The 18447-nt window shown below is 53.9% G+C and overlaps 1 protein-coding gene across 1 annotated transcript; it reads left to right on the top strand.

The window, feature by feature from the left end:
- Window positions 1-5797: 5797 nt before the first annotated feature.
- Window positions 5798-10793, top strand: LOC105978836 (serine protease 38-like). The gene is made up of 5 exons (XM_013005229.2): window positions 5798-5912; window positions 6957-7122; window positions 7852-8135; window positions 9865-10010; window positions 10419-10793. The coding sequence occupies exons 1-5, from the start codon at window positions 5798-5800 to the stop codon at window positions 10650-10652; spliced, it is 945 nt and encodes a 314-aa protein (XP_012860683.1). The 3' UTR covers window positions 10653-10793.
- Window positions 10794-18447: the final 7654 nt, after the last annotated feature.

Genomic DNA, 18447 nt, shown 5'->3' with positions numbered 1-18447 from the left:
GGTGTTTTCCAACTTAAGTTTGCAGTTCAAGTGGGTCTGAGGTCCCGTCCCGTTCACCCAGTGAGGTTCCCTTATGTTCTCACTGACACAGCTTCTGGAGCATGCCACGAATTGCAAAGCCACAGAATTCAGTGTCCCAGTGCTCTACGGCACCCGGCCTGGTTCCTGGGAGACCCCCAGATGCCCTTGGTCATTTCTTGCCTCCCGCTGCATGCCACTCATGTATGATGTTCTTGATGACACTCACGACTAGTTCAATCTTTGTTCATGAATGTTTTATGCACAAATTGGCTCTCTAGATAGACTCTAGAGTCAGGTAGAATACAGTCAAGGTAATACTTTGGCTTTTATGGACTTGTTTTTAGCTTTCTTAGCTCCAACTTCAACAAAAAATTGATGGTCTGTTCCACAATCCCTCCCTGTCCTTTTTCCAATTAATGATATTGAGCTTTTTAATTATCTCCTTCCAAGATATGGTCAATTTGATACATATACATTCCATCTAGGAATTTCACATGTACAAGGGTACTTCAAAAGGTTCATAGGAAAAAAAAAAAGGTTCATAGAATAATTCCATTATCCTTCTTAAAATCCCATTATCTTTTCATTCAATTTTCCCACACTTTTTGAAGCCAAATAGTATAGTCATTGGCTAAAAAACAACAAAAATAACACACAGTTCCAGTGAATAAGTTACTGGTTATGCCATCTTTGAAGTCATTTCTATCACCAAGACCATATTTTCCAACTACTGATCCTTTTTAAAGGCACCTGGTGACATAATGGGTTACAAGTTGGGCCCCTAACCAAAAGGTCAGCAGTTTGAAACCACCAAATGATCCATGGAAGAAAGATGAGGCTTTCTGTAAAGACTTATAACCTTGGAAGCCCATCGCGGCATTTCCACCTTGATCGATAGGGTCACACATGACTTGATGGCTCTGTTTGATTTCCTTTTGGATTCTCTTTTGTTTTCAGCTTTGGAATCAAGGAATTATCCATGGATCTTTCTGTAGCAATTTATTACTGTGAATTAGATGGGGGTTTACATTCCATATGATCAGCACTGGTGTGGGTCTCCATGTAGCTCCTCCAGGGCTCTGGCTGCAATCAGCAAGCTCCATGTAGCTTGTTAACAGGAATGCGAAGCAGAGAGCATATCTGGCCTCCCGTGAGCTAGTTATCTCCATCGCACCTCCAAGTGAGGTCATCAAACTATGACCAGATTGACAGGCTAAACTCCACCCCTTCACTCTTCACAATCTCAAGATGACCCCAGATTATGTAACTACCACACCCTGTACTCCGTATTTGATACTACTGCTTTGAGTGGGACCCAGAGTCAAAAAGGACTTCGTGTCAGGTCTAGACTGCAGTACAAGCAGGCCTGACACTTTGGACCATCTATCTCAGTAGAACCCAGGCCCTAGGTGTATCTATGATTGTATCTTTTGACTGTTGCTTCCATGAGCATTGATAATGGATCCAAGCAAGATGAAATCCTTGACAACTTTAACTTTTCTCCATTTATTGGTCCAGTTGTAAGGATTTTGGTTTTCTTTCAATGAGTTGTAATCTGCTTGCAACTAGAAAAGACAAATGCAGCCACATGTTCGGCGAGCGGACTCCGACTTCTTGAGACTGAGGATATCAATTACTTCCGCAGGCAAGCTACTTAAACTAGCAACGTTTCTCTCCAGGTGGAGCAGATTGGAAGCGGAATGGAGGGGCAAAGAGCATCGGTTATGGCCTCAGGAACGACGGCAACAGTAGGACTGACCCTCCTCTGGAAGGCTTTCTCGGAAGTTGTGACCAGCCAAATTCCTGAGACAGCGGAAGAGAGTGACTTTAAAGACAAGCAAAGGATGGCTGTAGTGGATACTGTTGGTTTCCCAGCCAGGTCCTCTCAGCAGCTGGCACATCAATCTGCCAGCTGCTGTGAGTGTTGGCTGCTAAAAGCTTACAGCTGCCCCCTTCTCAGGAGAATTGTCCTTAGCCAAGTGGAAGTAGCCTGCCATGGAAGGTTGATGCATAACAAGGGCAGCCTGAGGCCAAGCAAGTTACAAAAGGCCATCCCCTGTCCTGTGGTAGCAGAAACTCTGTCTTCTAGTTTGTGTTCAAGATTTTCCTGTGTGCTTGGACTGAGAAACACTTTTACTTAGCTTTTGTCCTCGGTCCTGTAAACTTAAATCGGGCCTCTTTTAAGAGCTCTTTCCCACCGTCGAGCTCCTAGAAAGTTCAGCTGAAAACAGTTTCCATTTCCAATAGAATTTTAAAATAATACACCTAGGAATAAATATAGTAAATATATTCAAGACCTTGACCTCAAAAAAACTATAAAAAATATACAGAGAAAAAAATCCCTAAATAAACAGCTGTACCATCACTCAATATTGGAAGCTGTCATTTCCTCCTATCTCAGACTATCAATTCAATGCTATTGCAATCATAGTCATATCATGTCATGCATGTGTTCATATCAAGTCACAAACTGGGTCGAAAATTATCTAGCAATATGAAGGTTCAAGTATCCAAGCCATATTGGAAGAACAAGGCTGAAGAAGTTTCTCTCCAAACCAAAACCAAACTCAATTCCATCGAGTCAAGGCTGACTCATAGCGACCCCTTGTGGTTTCTGAAACTATAACTGTTTATGAGAGTATAAAACCCTGTCTTTCTCACTTAGAGCTGCTGGTGGTTTCGAACTGACAACCATGCAGATCACAAGCCCAACACATAACCTAGGATTTTATCTAGTGGCTATGAGTAGAGCTACAGTAGTTAGGACAGTGAGGTATTATTGGTGTTAGAATACACAAACAAGGAATTAGATCGAACGGGGAGCTGACAAGCAGATCTATGCCCATAGAAACACAAAATGCAAGACAACAAGGACTCTATGGAGAAAGGACGGTGTCTTCAAAATCTAGATGGAAGAATAGTGAAACTTGATCTCCACCTCGCTCCTAAAACAAAAGTCAACTCTAGATATCTATAGGTGTAACTGTGAAATACTAGCTAAGAGGAATTGAAAAGCCCTGCCATCTAGAATCGCATACTGAGAAACACAATCATTTCAAGATCAATGGAAATGAAGGATCTATAGCCCTAGAAATCTGCTCCCAATGAATTAGTAAAGTATGTAGTTTAAGAAGAAGAAAAGTTTTTAAAAAGAAGAAGAAGGAAATTATTCCCAGGGGACCAGGATGGTGTTTGTGACGGAATAGTGAGCCGACAGAATGATAACTGTATGGACGAATCCAGACAAAATGACCTGTATGAAATAGTAAAATGGCATCTATTCACATATCTGTGATTTATATATTTTCAGTTCATTTTAGAAACATTATTATCATTTGTTGGAGTACTTTATAAATCATCCCCATCGGGCATAATGTAATTCTATTGATCAAAACATTATTTTAGCCAATGATATAGGATTTAACACACTGTTGAGAAAAGGGATTTATGTATATGTAGGACATCTGAATAGATTACAGTACATGATTTGTTAACTTTCACAGCTTTGAAATGTAGATGAATGAACACTGGTTACACAGACATGAGAGCTGGAGCTATGGCACTCATTGACAAAGACAAAACCATGTCTAAGATGTGACTCACATATGTCACAAAAAAGCAGAGAGAACATGAAAACAGCAAATATATGTTGGTCCTGTGTTGCCATCTGTTGAACACCCTCAAAGAAATGAGTTCTCACGTGATTGTAGCTATAACACAAGACCACTTAGTTCTTGTGACACAGCCTTGCTCAGTAGTCACCATCAGGAGATCATTAAAGATATGAGAGCTATAGAAAAATCAATGAAGAACTCAGATGGTGCCCAACTATCATAAATAACAGCATTTGAGCTCTTAAAGGCTTGTCTCAAAACAAGCAGCTATCTAAATAAGGGTTCCACTAAGTCCACATGGGAGACACACACCAACCTGTGTGATCCAAGGATTGTGAGCAATAAAACCCACACCCAGAAGAGGGAACAGTACCAGAGCCTAAATTCTAAGCACTCAGTTTTCAGTACCCTATGAATGATCGTAGTAGCCTGAAGTTCATTTGCAGGGTCCCTACATGGATTGAGTCTCCGGTGAATCCCCCCTGACCATAGTCTAGAAATATGAATAGTCTTAATATCAAACAAGAGCATTTTGGCAGCTGTATTTGGGCTGGAATGTAACAGCTTGTCATTAGGTCTCCCTTTTGACCCATTTGAATTTATTCTAGTTTTTTAATATTCTTTGCTTTCTTTTCGATTGAGGTTTTTCTCTGGGTCATTGCTGTTGGGTCTTTCTTGGGTTTTGGTCTTTGTTTTGGGTGTTTTCTGTATAGAAAAGCCAAGGTGGGTGACTCTATGAAGGCAGTAACTGGATTAATAATTACTGAGGGGCACGGGAGGTTGGGGGGGAAAGTGGGAGTCAATAGTAATGAGTACAAGAAGGAAGAAAATGTCCCAAAGTTGATTGTGGTGATGATTGTACAACTCCTCTTCATGTGACTGAACATTAGAATTGTATGATATGTTAATCATAGCCCAATAAAAATACTAAAATAGCTCTTCTAATTTGTGGAATCAAAAGCAGAACTAAAATATTCAAAAAATTGAAATAGAAGGGGATGACTGGAGCTGAAATGTTCTAAAGTCCTTTTATTGCCTTGGAAGCAGTCAGATTTTAATTCTTTTTAAATTGAAATATATGGGTAAAAATGTAAGCAGTCACTTAAAAAAACAGAACCAAGATATATAAATTTCAAAACAGAAAAATCCCACAGGGTGAGGGGAAAATATTAAAATAAAATACTATCTTTAAGTGACTAGAAATGAGAAATGGAAATTGGTAATCATGGAAATAGAATCATAAAATGATAGAAATAAGTTCAGATATCTCAATAATCACAGTTTATGCCAAGGGCCTAAAAGATGATGAAATTGGTTTTGTGTGTGTGTGTTTTTAAGCCCACATACCCCGGCTATACACTGTTTCCAAAAAATGTAATTTTAAAAGTAGGATGACGTTTTAAAGCAAACACATGGAAAGAGATGGTTGCCGTTGGTTTCCATCTGGTCCATTCTGACTCCTGGCGATCCCGATGTGTGAAGAGGAGAGAGGCTTCCTAAGGCTTTTAGGGCCCATCTCCAGGCCTTACTTCGGAGGCACTTCTGGGTAGATTTGAACCACCCACCTTTTTAGTCCAGTTAGTAGCCCAGCGCTTAGCTAGTAGCTATATGACCTAAGAGGGCGGAAAGGAGGGCAAACTCAACCCAAAAAACTCGCTGCCATCGAGTCAATACGGCCTCATGGCAACCCTTCAGGACAGAGCAGAACTGCCCGTGTGAGTTCCCGAGACTGTGCCTCGCTGGAGTGCAACCATCCTCCTCGCATGGAACAACGGGTCATTCCAGTTAGCAGCCCAACGCAGAAGCTCTGTGCCGCCAGAACTCGTACTAGACAAATACTAGCCCCATGGAAGCTGGCATAGATATAATATAGATGATATTTATAGATATAGGTATAGGTACAGATGATATAGATATAGGTATAGATGATATAGATATAGGTATAGATGATACAGATTAGATAGAGATATCAGAACAGAGAGACCTCGAGGTGAGCCATTAGAAGACATCCTTCGTAAGAACACCGGACACCGCACGCTTTGCGCAGCCCAGACGCGCACAGCGCGCAGCGGGGCTGGGCAGGAGGGCGGCAGGAGGGGGCGCTGTGGGCATTGGGGCTGGGGGTGGAGCTAGCGAGGCAGCAGCCCCGCCCACCGCCGGCCATGGACCGTCAGCCCGGGACTCGCGTCTCTGGTGGCTGCTTAGCGACGCCGCTGGGTCCCCGGCGGCCCGCGGCGGGTCCCTGGCTCCAGGTGCTGCTCCTGCTGCTGCCTGCAGGTGAGGCCCGCTGATGCCAACCACCGTGGCTGCTGGCGGCGGCGACGCGGGTACGGGCGGAGCTGCCCCTTGCAAAGTCAGCAGTTCAAAACTACCAGCCTCTCTGCGGGGAAGACCGGGCTTTCTGTACCCGGGCAGCGTTACCGTGCTCTACAGGGTCGCTAGGAATCCGCAGCGACTCCGTAGCAGTGGGTTTTACTCTTTATTTTTTTATTGCTCCCCACTACTTGGTACCCACTCCCCAGTCTAAGAGCACCCCTAAGGTGGGCCAGGCCGCCTTCCCGGAGGCGTTAGTAAGGCGTTATGAAGGAGATCAACACTTCCTCCCATCATCTTCCCCGACGACCCCCCAGGAACCCTCGGGTCTTCTCTTCCATTCCTGTGGTAACAAAACTACAGCCCCCTGCGAGGGAGGAGCTTAGGGAGGGTCATGAGTGTGAGTGCCCAGGGGAGACCTCCAAACTGTACCCCGGCCCTGCAGTGGGACCCTCAGAGGCAGTCTCAAAGTGGCAGGGCCGCCTCAGGGCAAGTTCAAGATGACCATCAGGTGGTGAGAGCAGAAGTCAACAGTCCACACAAACGCCTCCCCCTGGTTCCCACTGCCCCGCCCTCCACGAGGCGTCTTTGTTATTTGAAGTCTGTCGCCCCCCTTGGACTTGTATCCCTCTACTCCCTTGCTACCCTCGTGGGGGAGAGGTGACGTCTACCAGGCAGATGCACTCGGTTCTCCGAGGAGATGAGAGGGGAAGCCAGCACCGGATTACTAACGGAAAGACTGTTGGTTCAAACCCACCCGGGGGAGTCTTGGGGGTTGGGGCTGCGGTGTTTCTCAAACAAAGCAAGGAGGCTGTTTCTCAAAGGTCAGCATCTTGAAACCCCCCTGGGGAGCATTTCTACTCACACCCGCAGGGAGTCGCCAAATACGGACAACTTGAACCACAAAGAGGGCAGGAGCTCGTCTCAGGGGTGGTCTAGAGTGAAGGGCACGGACTTCGAAGGAAGGGATGGATGCTCATGGGCGCACTGTCTGCTCCCTGCCCACAGCCTGCAACTGTGCCACAGAGACGCAAGGCAAGGTCTTGGGGGGCCACGACGCACCCCCAGGGAGATGGCCCTGGCAGGTTAGCCTGCAGCACAACGGCTACCACACTTGCGGGGGCACCATTCTCAGCCAACGCTGGGTGCTCACCGCTGCCCACTGCTTCTCCAGGTGAGTCCTCAGGGTCCAGGTGGCTATGCAAGGGCACCGGCCACAGGCGGCTATGCAAGGGCACCGGCCACAGACATCCCAGACACCATAGGCTCAGAGCACCATGTGGGGAGCCAGAGTATGAAAGCAGAGAGATACTTGCTTTTAAATCTTTCAATTCTTTCTTTTTTAAATGTTATCGAATGTTTTCCAGAGTGAAGTATACTGGTGGGGTTGGAGGAATGGATGGAGCTGGAAGGCCGGGCAGGGTTGAGCCTAGGCATGGAATCTGCTGAGCCCTGGGCCTATGTAGCTCTGGGACCTGGGACAAGCCCCTGCTCTGCTCACATGAGTTTGCTCACCCCTGCAGAGTGTCTGGACCTACCCCCAAAACCCTACCCCCAGGCCCCACAGACATGAAGTGCAGTGCAGGTGTGTGGTGGAGACTTGGCTGGGTTGCTGATGAGGCATTCCAGGAAAAGGGGCCTACCCCACGCCACATAGATTCTAGACAAGAGGGCACACCCTACTCCATGTGCCCCAACTCACCTGTAGTGCCAAGCCCAGCTGGGCTCTGGGTTGGAGATGATTACACCTAGGTGAGGCGGGAGGCTGAGGCCAGACCTTTCTTGGGGCTGGGAGCCACAGGGGAGGTCTGGCTGGAGGTCCCACAGTGGGGTGAGTGGCAGGTGTCTTGAGGACGATTCGGTAGCCCCTGGACCATCTGGTGAAGTGAGACTACCCCCACAGATCCACCAAAGTCAGAGATCTGAAGGTCCTGATGGGAAGCACCAACCTCAAAAAGAGCAGCTGGAGAACCCAGAAGGCCGGCATCAAGCAATTTCTCCAGCATCCGACCTACACACGCAAGCAGGCGCTCACCGGCGGGGACATCGCTCTCCTGCAGCTGAGGGCACCTGTGCGGTTCTCTGCCTTCGTTCAGCCGGTCAGACTCCCTCCCCCCGACTTTCAAATGCCCATGCTGCTGCAGGAGGAGTGCTGGGTCACAGGCTGGGGCCAGACACACGTCAAAGGTGAGGGAAAGAGCTAGCACTTCCCCAGGCCAGCAGAGGTCTCCATCATTAGGTGTGGTGGGCAGTCCTGAGATGGATGAGGTAAGAATCAAGACGAGAGAGCGTTGTGGCTCAAAGGCTCTGCAGGACCCCAGAGATGGGATACTTCATGTCCTGGGTGGGTTGAGGCAAAAATAAGGGCCCAGGGAGGTGAGTATAGAGAGGAGCTGGAAGGTTAGGGGTAGGGGGCGGGGGATCCGTGGGCCACGAATCCCTACAGGCTGCCCAACCCCAGGCCCAAAGAATGAGGGAAAACAGGGTCCTAGGGCAGAGTGCCCTCCAGAGTCCTGGGTCCCAAGTCTGGAAAGGGTTTATAAGTTCCTAATCTTTTGCTCTTGGGAGGCTAATACCCCAGCAGCTCATTTTTAAATATCCCCTCCCCACCAGATGGGAGAGACAGTTGTGGAGGGGTGGTTAGGGCAGGGAATGGTGAGAGGAAAAGCGCTCAGCCCCTACCACACGTCCTTGGGCCTGGGCATTGACCAGCACGCACTTAGTGCTAGTGGAACATGGGATCTCTATACCCAGGGCAGTGGCTGGATGGGCTAGCGCTCTCAGCCGTGTGTGAAGCTCCGGCTTGCCTGTAGGAGACTGCCCTAAAAAGGATGGCAGAATCGAAGATGGAGCTGAAGAGCCCAGTGAGTTGATGGACGGACCATTTTGAGCGCCGAGGGAGGCCAAGCAGAGGCTGTGGGGAAGGGACCGGTTTGGGCTACAGAGTGGGTCAGTTGGGGGATTAAACAAAGCTGAGGACAGAAAGAAGGAAACATCCTAGCGTTTCCGATTCTCCAGCTCCTGGAGGCTCTGGGTTTGGGGCTGGGGGTGGGTTATTGAAACCTGCAGGGCTTCCATAGCCACCCCACGGCAGCATTTCTGCATCTCCAAGCCTGTGGCGGAGTAGCCCAGCTTGGCCCGATGCTGCCAGCCTCTGTCATCTTGTCTGCCCATCTCTGACTTGCCCTCCTGCCTGGCTCCTCCACGCCAAAGTGACCCTGCTTTGGTGGGAACACACCCACGTGGTCCCAGTCTGAGGCCTCATGGAGGGAAGCAAAGTGAGGTGACAGGAACCAAACATTTAGGGACAAACAGGCTGGTGACCCCTTGGTCTAACCCTGAGACAGCTCACCCCATTCACTCCTGATCCCACAGTTTGCTCCCATAGCTCACAGCTCCAGAGAAGGGGTGTGCTGAGGCTAGGGCCCCCTAGAGCTGTGTGTTAACCTTCCCCACCTGCCCAGACCCAGCCAGGCCCCCAGGCCCTGCACAGACACCTCCATCCACGTGTCTGTCCACAAGCGCTGCCCACAGAGGGCTGTGCATGTGTGAGTGCACCACAGGCCTTGGGGACTGTCCTGCACGGCCACCGCCTCACTTTCCCCACATCGCCACCTTCTCTCCTCCCTGCCACTGAAGACAGATGTGTTGGGGGTCTAGAGGCCAGCGTCAGAGGAGCCAAGCGCGTCCTGCCCTGCTGCTTCAGTGGGTGTGATCTTGCAGGGGTGGGGGGACGGGGGTCCGGAGGATGGTCCCTGTCTGTGGCTGTCTCCTCATCTGTACAAAGTTCCTGGAGACAGCGCCCACATGAGGCCCTTCATCCATGCCCAGGCACACTTGTCTACCAGTGGGCCCCCTGGCACAGGGGGCGTGGGGTCCAGGAGAGGCCCCCTTCTCCACAAGCCCCTGTCCACAGAGACATCAGCCATGACGATGCTCCAGGAGGCCCGGGTGTCCATCATCAATAACTCCTACTGCCAGCTGTACCTGGGCCTCCCCTACCGGACCCACAGCACGATGCTGTGTGCAGCCAACATCAGGGACAAAGCCATGGCCTGTATGGTGAGACACCCCTTCCACAGGTCCCTCAAGCAGACCCACACTAGCCCTCATGCCCTAAGGAGGCAGGCCCCCCGCTCTCCCTGGGGTTGATCCTCTCATCTGGGACCACACCATCCACAAATCCCCCCTGAACCAAGATAGTCTTCTTCATTAAGATCCCCGGGAATCTCTCCGCCAGGAGACCTGGCACCACAGCCCCATCCTTCGGAGAGACCTGCCTCTACAGAGCCTCCCGCTCACCCACGTCTCCAGGCAGGTGGGAGGGCAGTGGGAGATGGCTCTCAGAGTGTCGGAGTGCTGTTATGTTAGCTAGGAAGGGAGCCTTCTCTCCTCTGTGGAGGGCCAAGGCCTTCGAGGGGGATTCATGGGTGTCACCACGAAAGTGTCCCACTGAGTGTCTCCTCCAAGGGTGACTCCGGGGGCCCCCTGGTCTGTAAGCACAACGACACCTGGCTGCAGATCGGAGTGGTGAGCTGCGGCACCGTGTGCCTGCCCAGTGTGGCTCCCAACCTGTATACCTGTGTCTCTCACTTCTCGGCCTGGATTGCTGACAACATCAAGGCCACCCAGGCTGCTGGGACCTGGCCCTCAGCCCTGACCCTGCTGCTGCCGCCCATCCTGCCCCTCCTCCACACCTCGTGATGCCCCTGGCCCTGCACCCTCCATCACCCGCCCATCACAGCTTCCCCACCCCCACTTCACTCGAGGAGGACCCTCCCTCCTCCCGACATGACTGCCCTGTCTCTGATTCCCTCAGAGGCTCTCTGCCTCCTGCTCCTTGGATGATGGGGGCCACACCGGAGGAGAGGACAGCAGGGAGGGTGCTGGCTGGTGGGAGGAGGGATGAACCTGAACGTCTCTGAGAATTAATTACACATGCATAAAGCAGCCAGCCTAGTTCATTCTCGCCACGTCAACCATCCGGACAGTTTCCCGTGCACCGGGAAAGACGCCTCAGCCAGTTGTCCATGCTCTTAGCAGCCCTGAACACAGGGGTTGCCCACCAGCAAGGGCACTCTGACCTTCAGAAGGGCCAGAGCCAAGACCCCAGCAAGGGGTGGTGGTGGTAATAAAACGGAGAGTAGCGTCAGCAGGGGCCTGATCAGACCCCTCCGGCCTCATCCCTGACCTCCCTCTCACACTGTCAAGGTTTCCATTCCTTGACTGCCCTCGACCTTGTAATGAGAGTCCCCGATGCAAGGCTGAATGCCATTGCATGGGGACCCACACGCCCCGCTGGGTCAGCCAGCAAGTCCTAGGGCCCAGCCAGCTTCCTCACCCTTGACCTCAAAACCGCATTACACACTCACTGGAAACAAATGGATTCCAACTCACAGTGACCCTCTAGGTCAGAGTAGAAACGCCCCTGTACTTTTCCAAGGCTGTTCATTTTCACAGGCGTAGACAGCCTCATCTTTCTCCCGCAGAGAAGCTAGTGGGTTTGAACCGCCCACCTTTTGGTGAGCAGCGCAATGCTTACCCGACAGCACCACCAGGGTGCGTAAGCCCTGGGAAAGTGAACAAGGACTGGGCAGGGCTGGATAAGGCATTGACCTGCACCTTAAACGAACCAAAGCCCCCACCCAGGGCCCATTGGGATGGTTCAGGGTAGAAGCTTGCTTCCTTGAAAGCCCATCAGGGCAGAACGACCCCCACAGCTGGGTGAATGGTGGAATGGAAGGGAAGTCATCCTGCTACCTCCATGTCACCCCTGAACATGGACTCAGAGGGGAAAGTGGCTTGCAGGGACTCAGGGTCCAGGACACCCGGACAGGGACAGTACCCCAGTGTCCAACTCTGACTCCCCTGGTGACTGCCCCAGCCACTCAGCAAGCCTTCCCCACTTCCCTTACTGCTAACGTTTTGGGGGAGCCTCTGAGCCATGCCTCCCAGTCCTTCCCACTCTTGCTTCCTTCTTAGGGGCCCTCTTCATATTCTTTGGGCACCCCACTTCTCAGTGGCAAATGCAGAGGGGGTCCCCTGAACCTCAGAGCAGCAGCCTGGAAGGCGGCAGGCCCTCTGCATCACCAAGCAGCTGCCTCGACCCTGCCTCCACCACCCCTCCAGGCTCCTCATGTCAGCTCCCCACCGTAGCTTAATGAGCAAAACAGAGCCGCCCAGTAAAACACAGGGCTTGGACACCGTGGGCCTGGGCCGGGACATGCCCAAGGCGGGGATCACATTCTGTTCCTTTCTGAGCAGGGCCGTTCATCTTCAGAGGAGGGTGGCCCAGTGCCCGGGGTCCCCAGTGAGTCAGCAGAGGTGGCCGACCACCTGGGCCAGGCCAGCAGAGGCCTAGATCAGGTCAGGGCTGGGGGACAAGAAGGGGAGACAGTGTCAGGGAGTGACCTTCTGAAGGCTGCCCACGGGTCCATCGCCAAGGACGCCAAGGGCTGAGGTGGGAGAAGGTGATGGGTGTGTTGCTGTGGGGCAGGTGGGCTGGACCCCAGATGGACCCTGGGCAATCAGTCACAGACCCAGAAAGGGAGCCATGTCCCCTGGGCCCACCTTCCTCTCCCCAACCTGAGGGTTCAAAGAGATGTCAGGAGCTGCTCTGGGGGTTGGGGGGTAGGGGGGGAATGGGATGCTTTTGGTTAGACTTCACTCTTCCTGCCCCCCGCCCCACTGACAGCCTTAGCCCAAAATTGGCAACCATATATACACACACACATATATATATGGATATACATACAATTTTTTTTAAGCAGCCAAGAGATCTATATGGAATTAGGATCTCCCTTCCTCAGCTCCCCCCCACCCACCCACAATCTGCTCTGGGGTGCTATCCAGGGACCTGAGCCCCTCTGGGGGAGCCAGCCCAGACCAACCCCCATTTCTACTCCCTGGTCAAGGTCTCAGGGCTCCCAGGGGGGTGGCCACTGAAGGGGGAGTGTGCAGCGGGAGAGGTCCCCCAAGGTCGGGAAGCCTCAGCAAATCCTAGATCTGAGGGATCCTACCCCTTGTGCCTGAACCTACAGGGCACCCAGCCTGCCCTGCTCCCCTGCTCTGGAGGCAGCCAGCCTCTCAGCCCTAAGTGGGGCTCTTGGTTCTTTACGAGCCTCCCACCCCATAAAAGCGGCCGCTGCTGCATGCCTCCTCCAGAACCTCTGGAAACAGCTGGCTGCAGCCTAGCAGGCCCTGCCCAGGCACCCGGGAGGTCGCCTGTGACTGAGAAGGGCTGCTTCCGAATGTGGCAGCGTGAGCCCCCACCCCACCTCACCCCGAGACCCCCGAAGGTGGCAGGACTCGAGCTATAGAGCTGCGGGCAGGAATCTGAGGGGAGGTGGCCCTACTGCCCTCCCGCTGACCTCCCTGAGCAACCTCCCTCCCAAGCCAGGGGCCCTCAAGAAGCAAGAACGAAGGCCAGACTTCCTCCCAGGAATGCAACTCGAGTGGGCGCCCCAACATCCAGGGGGATCAGGCGGGGGTTGACAAAAATGCCTGATTAATAAAAAGTTTGATGGAAATTTCATATGTTGACTCGGATCCTAAACATTTTCCAGGAACATCTGGTGGTGGTTGGAGCCGCCTGTTTGTGCTCACAGTGAGAACATTTTTTCCAGCGCTGCCTGTCCCCAATGATTGTCTCCTTCTGAAGGACCAGGGCGCAGTCCCCAGGCTTTGGGTGGGCTCCAGTTGCCCTCCCCCCTAAAGGTGATGAAGCCCACACTGTGACGGGAACCTTCCCTGTGGTCTGGAGACAGGGCTAGAAGCTGGGAGGGCCCCCAGGAGAGCTCTCATCCAGTTTGGCCACCCCTGGTGGGGATGTGGGGGCGCATCCATCTCCATGGCAAGGGGCACAGGGCCAGCTTCTGCCCTCCCCCACCCCCTCCCTGCCCAGTCCAGTCTCTCTTCCACCTGCTGGCCTCCTCCCTCTCAAGGGCTCCAAAGCCCACCCTGGGTAGGGCCAGAGGAGGTCGGCCCCCAGGACTCGTTCAGCCCACAGGTGCACAGCCCAGGGAGGGGAGGAGCCAAACCAGCAGGGTTCTGCCAATACTGGAGGGCCAGCAGGGCAGCCAGGAACAGGGCTGGGTGTTATCCACTCAGACCCCCCAACTCCATCTCTACTTCCCCTTTTGGCCCTCCCCTCATGCAGCCTTAGTCCCATCTCCCCTGGGCCTCGGCCTGCAGGGGCCAAGCTGTATGGGTCTGGAAGGGAGAGGGTACACCATGGGTACATGTCCAGAAAAGACGGAATTGCCCAGCTAACAGGGTCTGCCTGGGCAGTGGGGGCAGGGTAACCAAAAGAGAGTAGAGAGAAGTGCCCAGGGCCCATCTGATGTCCCCAGCCCCTCTACTACACAAGCCCCGGAGCCTGCTGTGCTGGGAACAGCCTCATTTCCCACCACCCTACCACATCACATACCCCCTGGTGACAGGAGAGGTATAGAAAGGGCCCCAAACTGCATCCCAAGTTGAGGTCATGGGAGGGCCAGAGGACCCCTACTTGGGCATCTGTTGAGGCTGGGTGCCAGGAGGCCGGTGAACAGGCCAGCAGGAGGCCCCAGGGCTCCAGGACAGCCTTCTTAGCGTTGACCGGTGCCAGCTGGGGCCCAGCCCTGTCCCGCAGCCACAGCAAGCCAACATGTGTGGTCCTTGTGGGAGTCACTCATTTGTTTTCCTTTCTTCTTCCCTCCTCTTCCTTTTCCATAAAATGCCTTGGAGCAGAAGGGGGATGCCACCTCCAATGTCCTTGTAAACTGCGGTGTGCTCCTGGGGGCAGTGGGCAAGCAGGGTGTCTCCCCCAGTGGGAAGGGGAAGGAGGGGTTGCCCAGGAGAAGGGATCTGGAAGGAGAAGGTCCCAGAAGGCTGAGTTTACCAGGCAGCAAAGCCACCCCAGTGTCCCCCAAAAGCTCCAGACCATGGTCCTCAGACACCCCCACCCCATTGGGCAGAGCAGAAGACAAGCCCAGGGACGTCTGGGGCAGAACAGTGCCATCGATCACGGACCCCACATGCCCCCACAGACATGAGCCTGACCTCAGAGAAGCCTCCAGAGGGCTTCCTATTGGGGTGCACAGTCAGTGGGACTGCAACCCCGTTGGGATGAGGGTGGCCTGGCAAGACCTTTGCAAAGGGAAGAGGTCCCTCTGTCTGGGTTTACTAGTTCAGAGCCTCAGGGACCCAGAGGCTGGAGCAACAGAAAGTTTCTGGATGGGCATGGATCTGGGGGCTCCTTGCATTGAGGAGCGGGCTCCCATGTCTCAGTCTGGGCCTTAGGGCATCACCCCAAACATTTGCTCTGAATTAGAATCCAACGTGTTTCATAACATTTTATGCTTCTCCCGCAGAGTTAATCTCTGTGGCCCTCCATCCCCACAAATAGGTAACCGTCCCCAGTCATGCCCTCCCCTCCCAGGCTGGACTTGACCCCGTGACCTGCCAAGGAGGGGCCAGGGTGAGTCGGACATCCTCACAATCTCCCTAGCCCTGTCAGATGTCGGCATCCCCTGAGGTCCACAGAGATCGACAGCCCCAGGGGTCTGAGGCTGGGTTCCCACAGCCTAGGTTTCAACAGCCTGCGTGCCCACAGTCTCAGTGCCCATGTGTTCACCCAGTGTTCACAGCCTGGTGTCAGTAGACTGGGTGTCCACCCCTGGGGTCCACAGCCCAGGGAAAAGGGCCCAGGCTGGATTTCCATCCCACTCCTGCAGGGCAGTGGGGTGGGGGGTAGGGGGCGTTATCAGGTGTCACAGCACCAGCCGCCGGCCCCTATCAGCCAGAGGAGCCCGTCCTTCCGCCTGCACCGATAGGGGCTGCTCTCCAGCACCTCGGCACAGATAGCACTGTCCGCCCCACACCTTCTGCTGCCCTGCACATCCGCACCCACCGCGAGGCTGGCCAGGCTCATGCTCACCCCTGCTCTCCAAGCAGAGCCCTCTGGGGGACAGAGGGGCTCCTTCCCAGGAAAGCCCTCCGGTGCGCACACTGCCCTGCTGGGAGGGTCGTCAGCGGGTCGGTGTGTGGGGAGGGTAGACTCAGGCCTTTGGCCTACGCTGGAGCTGTCCCGGGTCACCATGTCCTGGCCACCCTGTTCCAGGGCCACCTCTGCTGGGCTCTCAGTCCCTCTCAGCGCCTCTGATTCTGGCCTATCAGCAATCATCCTCAAAGGACAAGGCTGCCAGTCCTGGTAACCAGGGACTTGGGAAAGAACATGAGTTCTTTCTATGGTAAAGGGCCCCAACACTCCCAAGATGTGACTGTCCACCAAAGGAGTCTGTCTGTTGCCTTCTGAGCACAATTGTGGATAATGATGAAGACTCTGGAGGAGGAGAAGCACCAGAGGAGGTTTGGGATGAAAGGGAGACCAGCTGTGACCCTCACCCTCTCCCCTAGTCCTGAGCTGCCCGCTCTACAGCTCCTCCTATGAGCCAGGATCATGGTTGGGAGAAACCACATCTTCCCCAGGAAATCCTGACTTGCCTAGAATTGAATGGGGTAAGGGTCTCCTCCGTTATAGGGTAGGTCCTTCAGGACTGCCCTGAGTCACACAGCCACTGAGGGCATTTCTTAGCTCAAGGAGAAAGTGGCCAGCGGGTTGCAGGGAAGAGTTGTTATGTCAGATTGGTGAGGAGGTGAGTGGTCTGCTCTTGTGAGGGTGGTGAGGCCGGTGACCAAGGTGCCAGCAGGGGATGGGTGCCGGGAGGGAGGGGGGGAGGCGGCTGCCAGGAAAGCAGCTGTCACAATACTGGCATAAATGATCGCCAAGGTTGAGAAGAGGGTTCAGGACCAGGTGTGTGTCTCTCTGTGTGCACAGGGCTTCTGCGAGTCAGAACCCACTGGATGGCACCTGACGACAACAAGAACAACTGTGCATCCACCGGGCAGGTCACGGCCATGGTTCTGGAGCCCTCGCTTTGTCAGCGAGAGGCTGGGCAGTGTGCCCGGGCCACCCAGCTCGTTGGAGGCCCAGCCCAAGCAGATCCACACTACCAACGGCTGCAGAGAGGGCAGACTTGGGTACGCTGCTGGAGCTCCTGATGCCAGCTCCTGCTTCCTCTCTCACCCTCCCCGTTGGCTCTGTGGGGTCCTGGAGCAGGGCCTGGGGGGGAGGGTTGCCAGTGGGTTCAAATCTGCTCCACAGTTCACCTTCCTCCCTATAAGGCAGGGGCAGCTCTGTCCATTGGTGTGCAAGAAGGTGGTGACCATGGTAAGGCTCTGGGGTGCCAGGGCATGGGAGAGAGCCGCTAGGGCAGTCCGTGAGCCTGTGCCACGACAATAGGATGCCCTGACGTCTGATGCCACCTGCTCCGGGGACACTAGCATTGAAGGGATCAGAAGCCCACAGCCAAGCCCGGCCAGTAGCTCTTGTTAGCCCTCATGAGGTGAAGGGGCATCCTTGTTGCAGGAAGTCCTGGATCTAGTAACTCAAGGGTGGCCTCTAGGACTCCAACTACCCCGCCCCCCACCCCATATCTGGCTCACTGACACCTGCTGTGCCAAGGCCCTGGGCCAGGATGCAGAGGAAGGCACAGCCCCCGAGTGAGATGGAGTCGTGGGTGATGGCTGGTCTCAGAGGGAAGGAAGCAGAGCTGCTGTGAACAGAGGGCACTCACCCCGTCTTACTTCGGGTGGAAGAGAACGGCAGACCAGACAATTGGAAGTATCCAGGAGACCCGAGGAGGAAGCGAGTTTGTGCGGCCCTGTCTAAGGTGCTGCCCTGGAGGAGAAGGCGTCGGCTAACGGGGTTCAGTGTTTAGGAGAGGATGGGACATTGTGTGCCTGGGGCAGGAGCAGTAAAGCATAAGAGCAGGGATAGAGCCACCCACCAGGGTCTTCTGAGCACCAGGTCAAACAGCAGGGGCCCCACCTGAGCCGTTGGTGCATCCTCATGAACCTCGGGTGCATAGTCTGTTTTCACACAACAAGGTACGTTGGCACCAGCTGGTCGTAGCCATCCTCCAGGATGGGCTACAGCAGCACCTCGCCTCCCAGGGTCGCACCCTGGTCCCCACCCTTGAGGCAGGACCGACTCTAAGGTAAGCATGAGGAGAGGATATGCTGAGGCTAAGCCATGGAGATAGTGTGGCTTTGCCCTTAGTCCCTCAGTCACCTGCTCTGGGGGACCCAGCCTCCCTGCTGGGAGGCCACTCCAGTGCCTAGTGGAGAGACCAAAGCAGGGCGAGAAGAGAGTGGGCGCCCCTGCCTCACAGCTGCTGGGGTTAGCATCTTGTCAGTGAGTCACCTTGGAGAGGGTGCCCCTCGGGTCCTCTCAACTTCATGAGCGCCCCCAGACTGGAACCCCAGCCCAGACCCAAATGTCCTGGCCCCAGGCGTCACAGGGGTAGTAATAGTCCCTGGTGATTGAACAGAGTCACCAGTTTGCAGTGGCTCACTTGGCAGCTGGAACACGTGCCCCAAGATTGCACTAGGAGGCGATTTGCAAAGCCATCCCCGTGTTTCCTCCAGGGCCAGCAGGAGAGGCACTAGGCAGCTG

Source organism: Echinops telfairi, unplaced genomic scaffold (genome assembly GCF_000313985.2).
Source record: "Echinops telfairi isolate 266 unplaced genomic scaffold, ASM31398v2 ScPeMD7_7469;HRSCAF=8507_0, whole genome shotgun sequence".
Classification (NCBI taxonomy): domain Eukaryota; kingdom Metazoa; phylum Chordata; class Mammalia; order Afrosoricida; family Tenrecidae; genus Echinops; species Echinops telfairi.
This window is presented reverse-complemented; position numbering and strand designations above follow the sequence as displayed.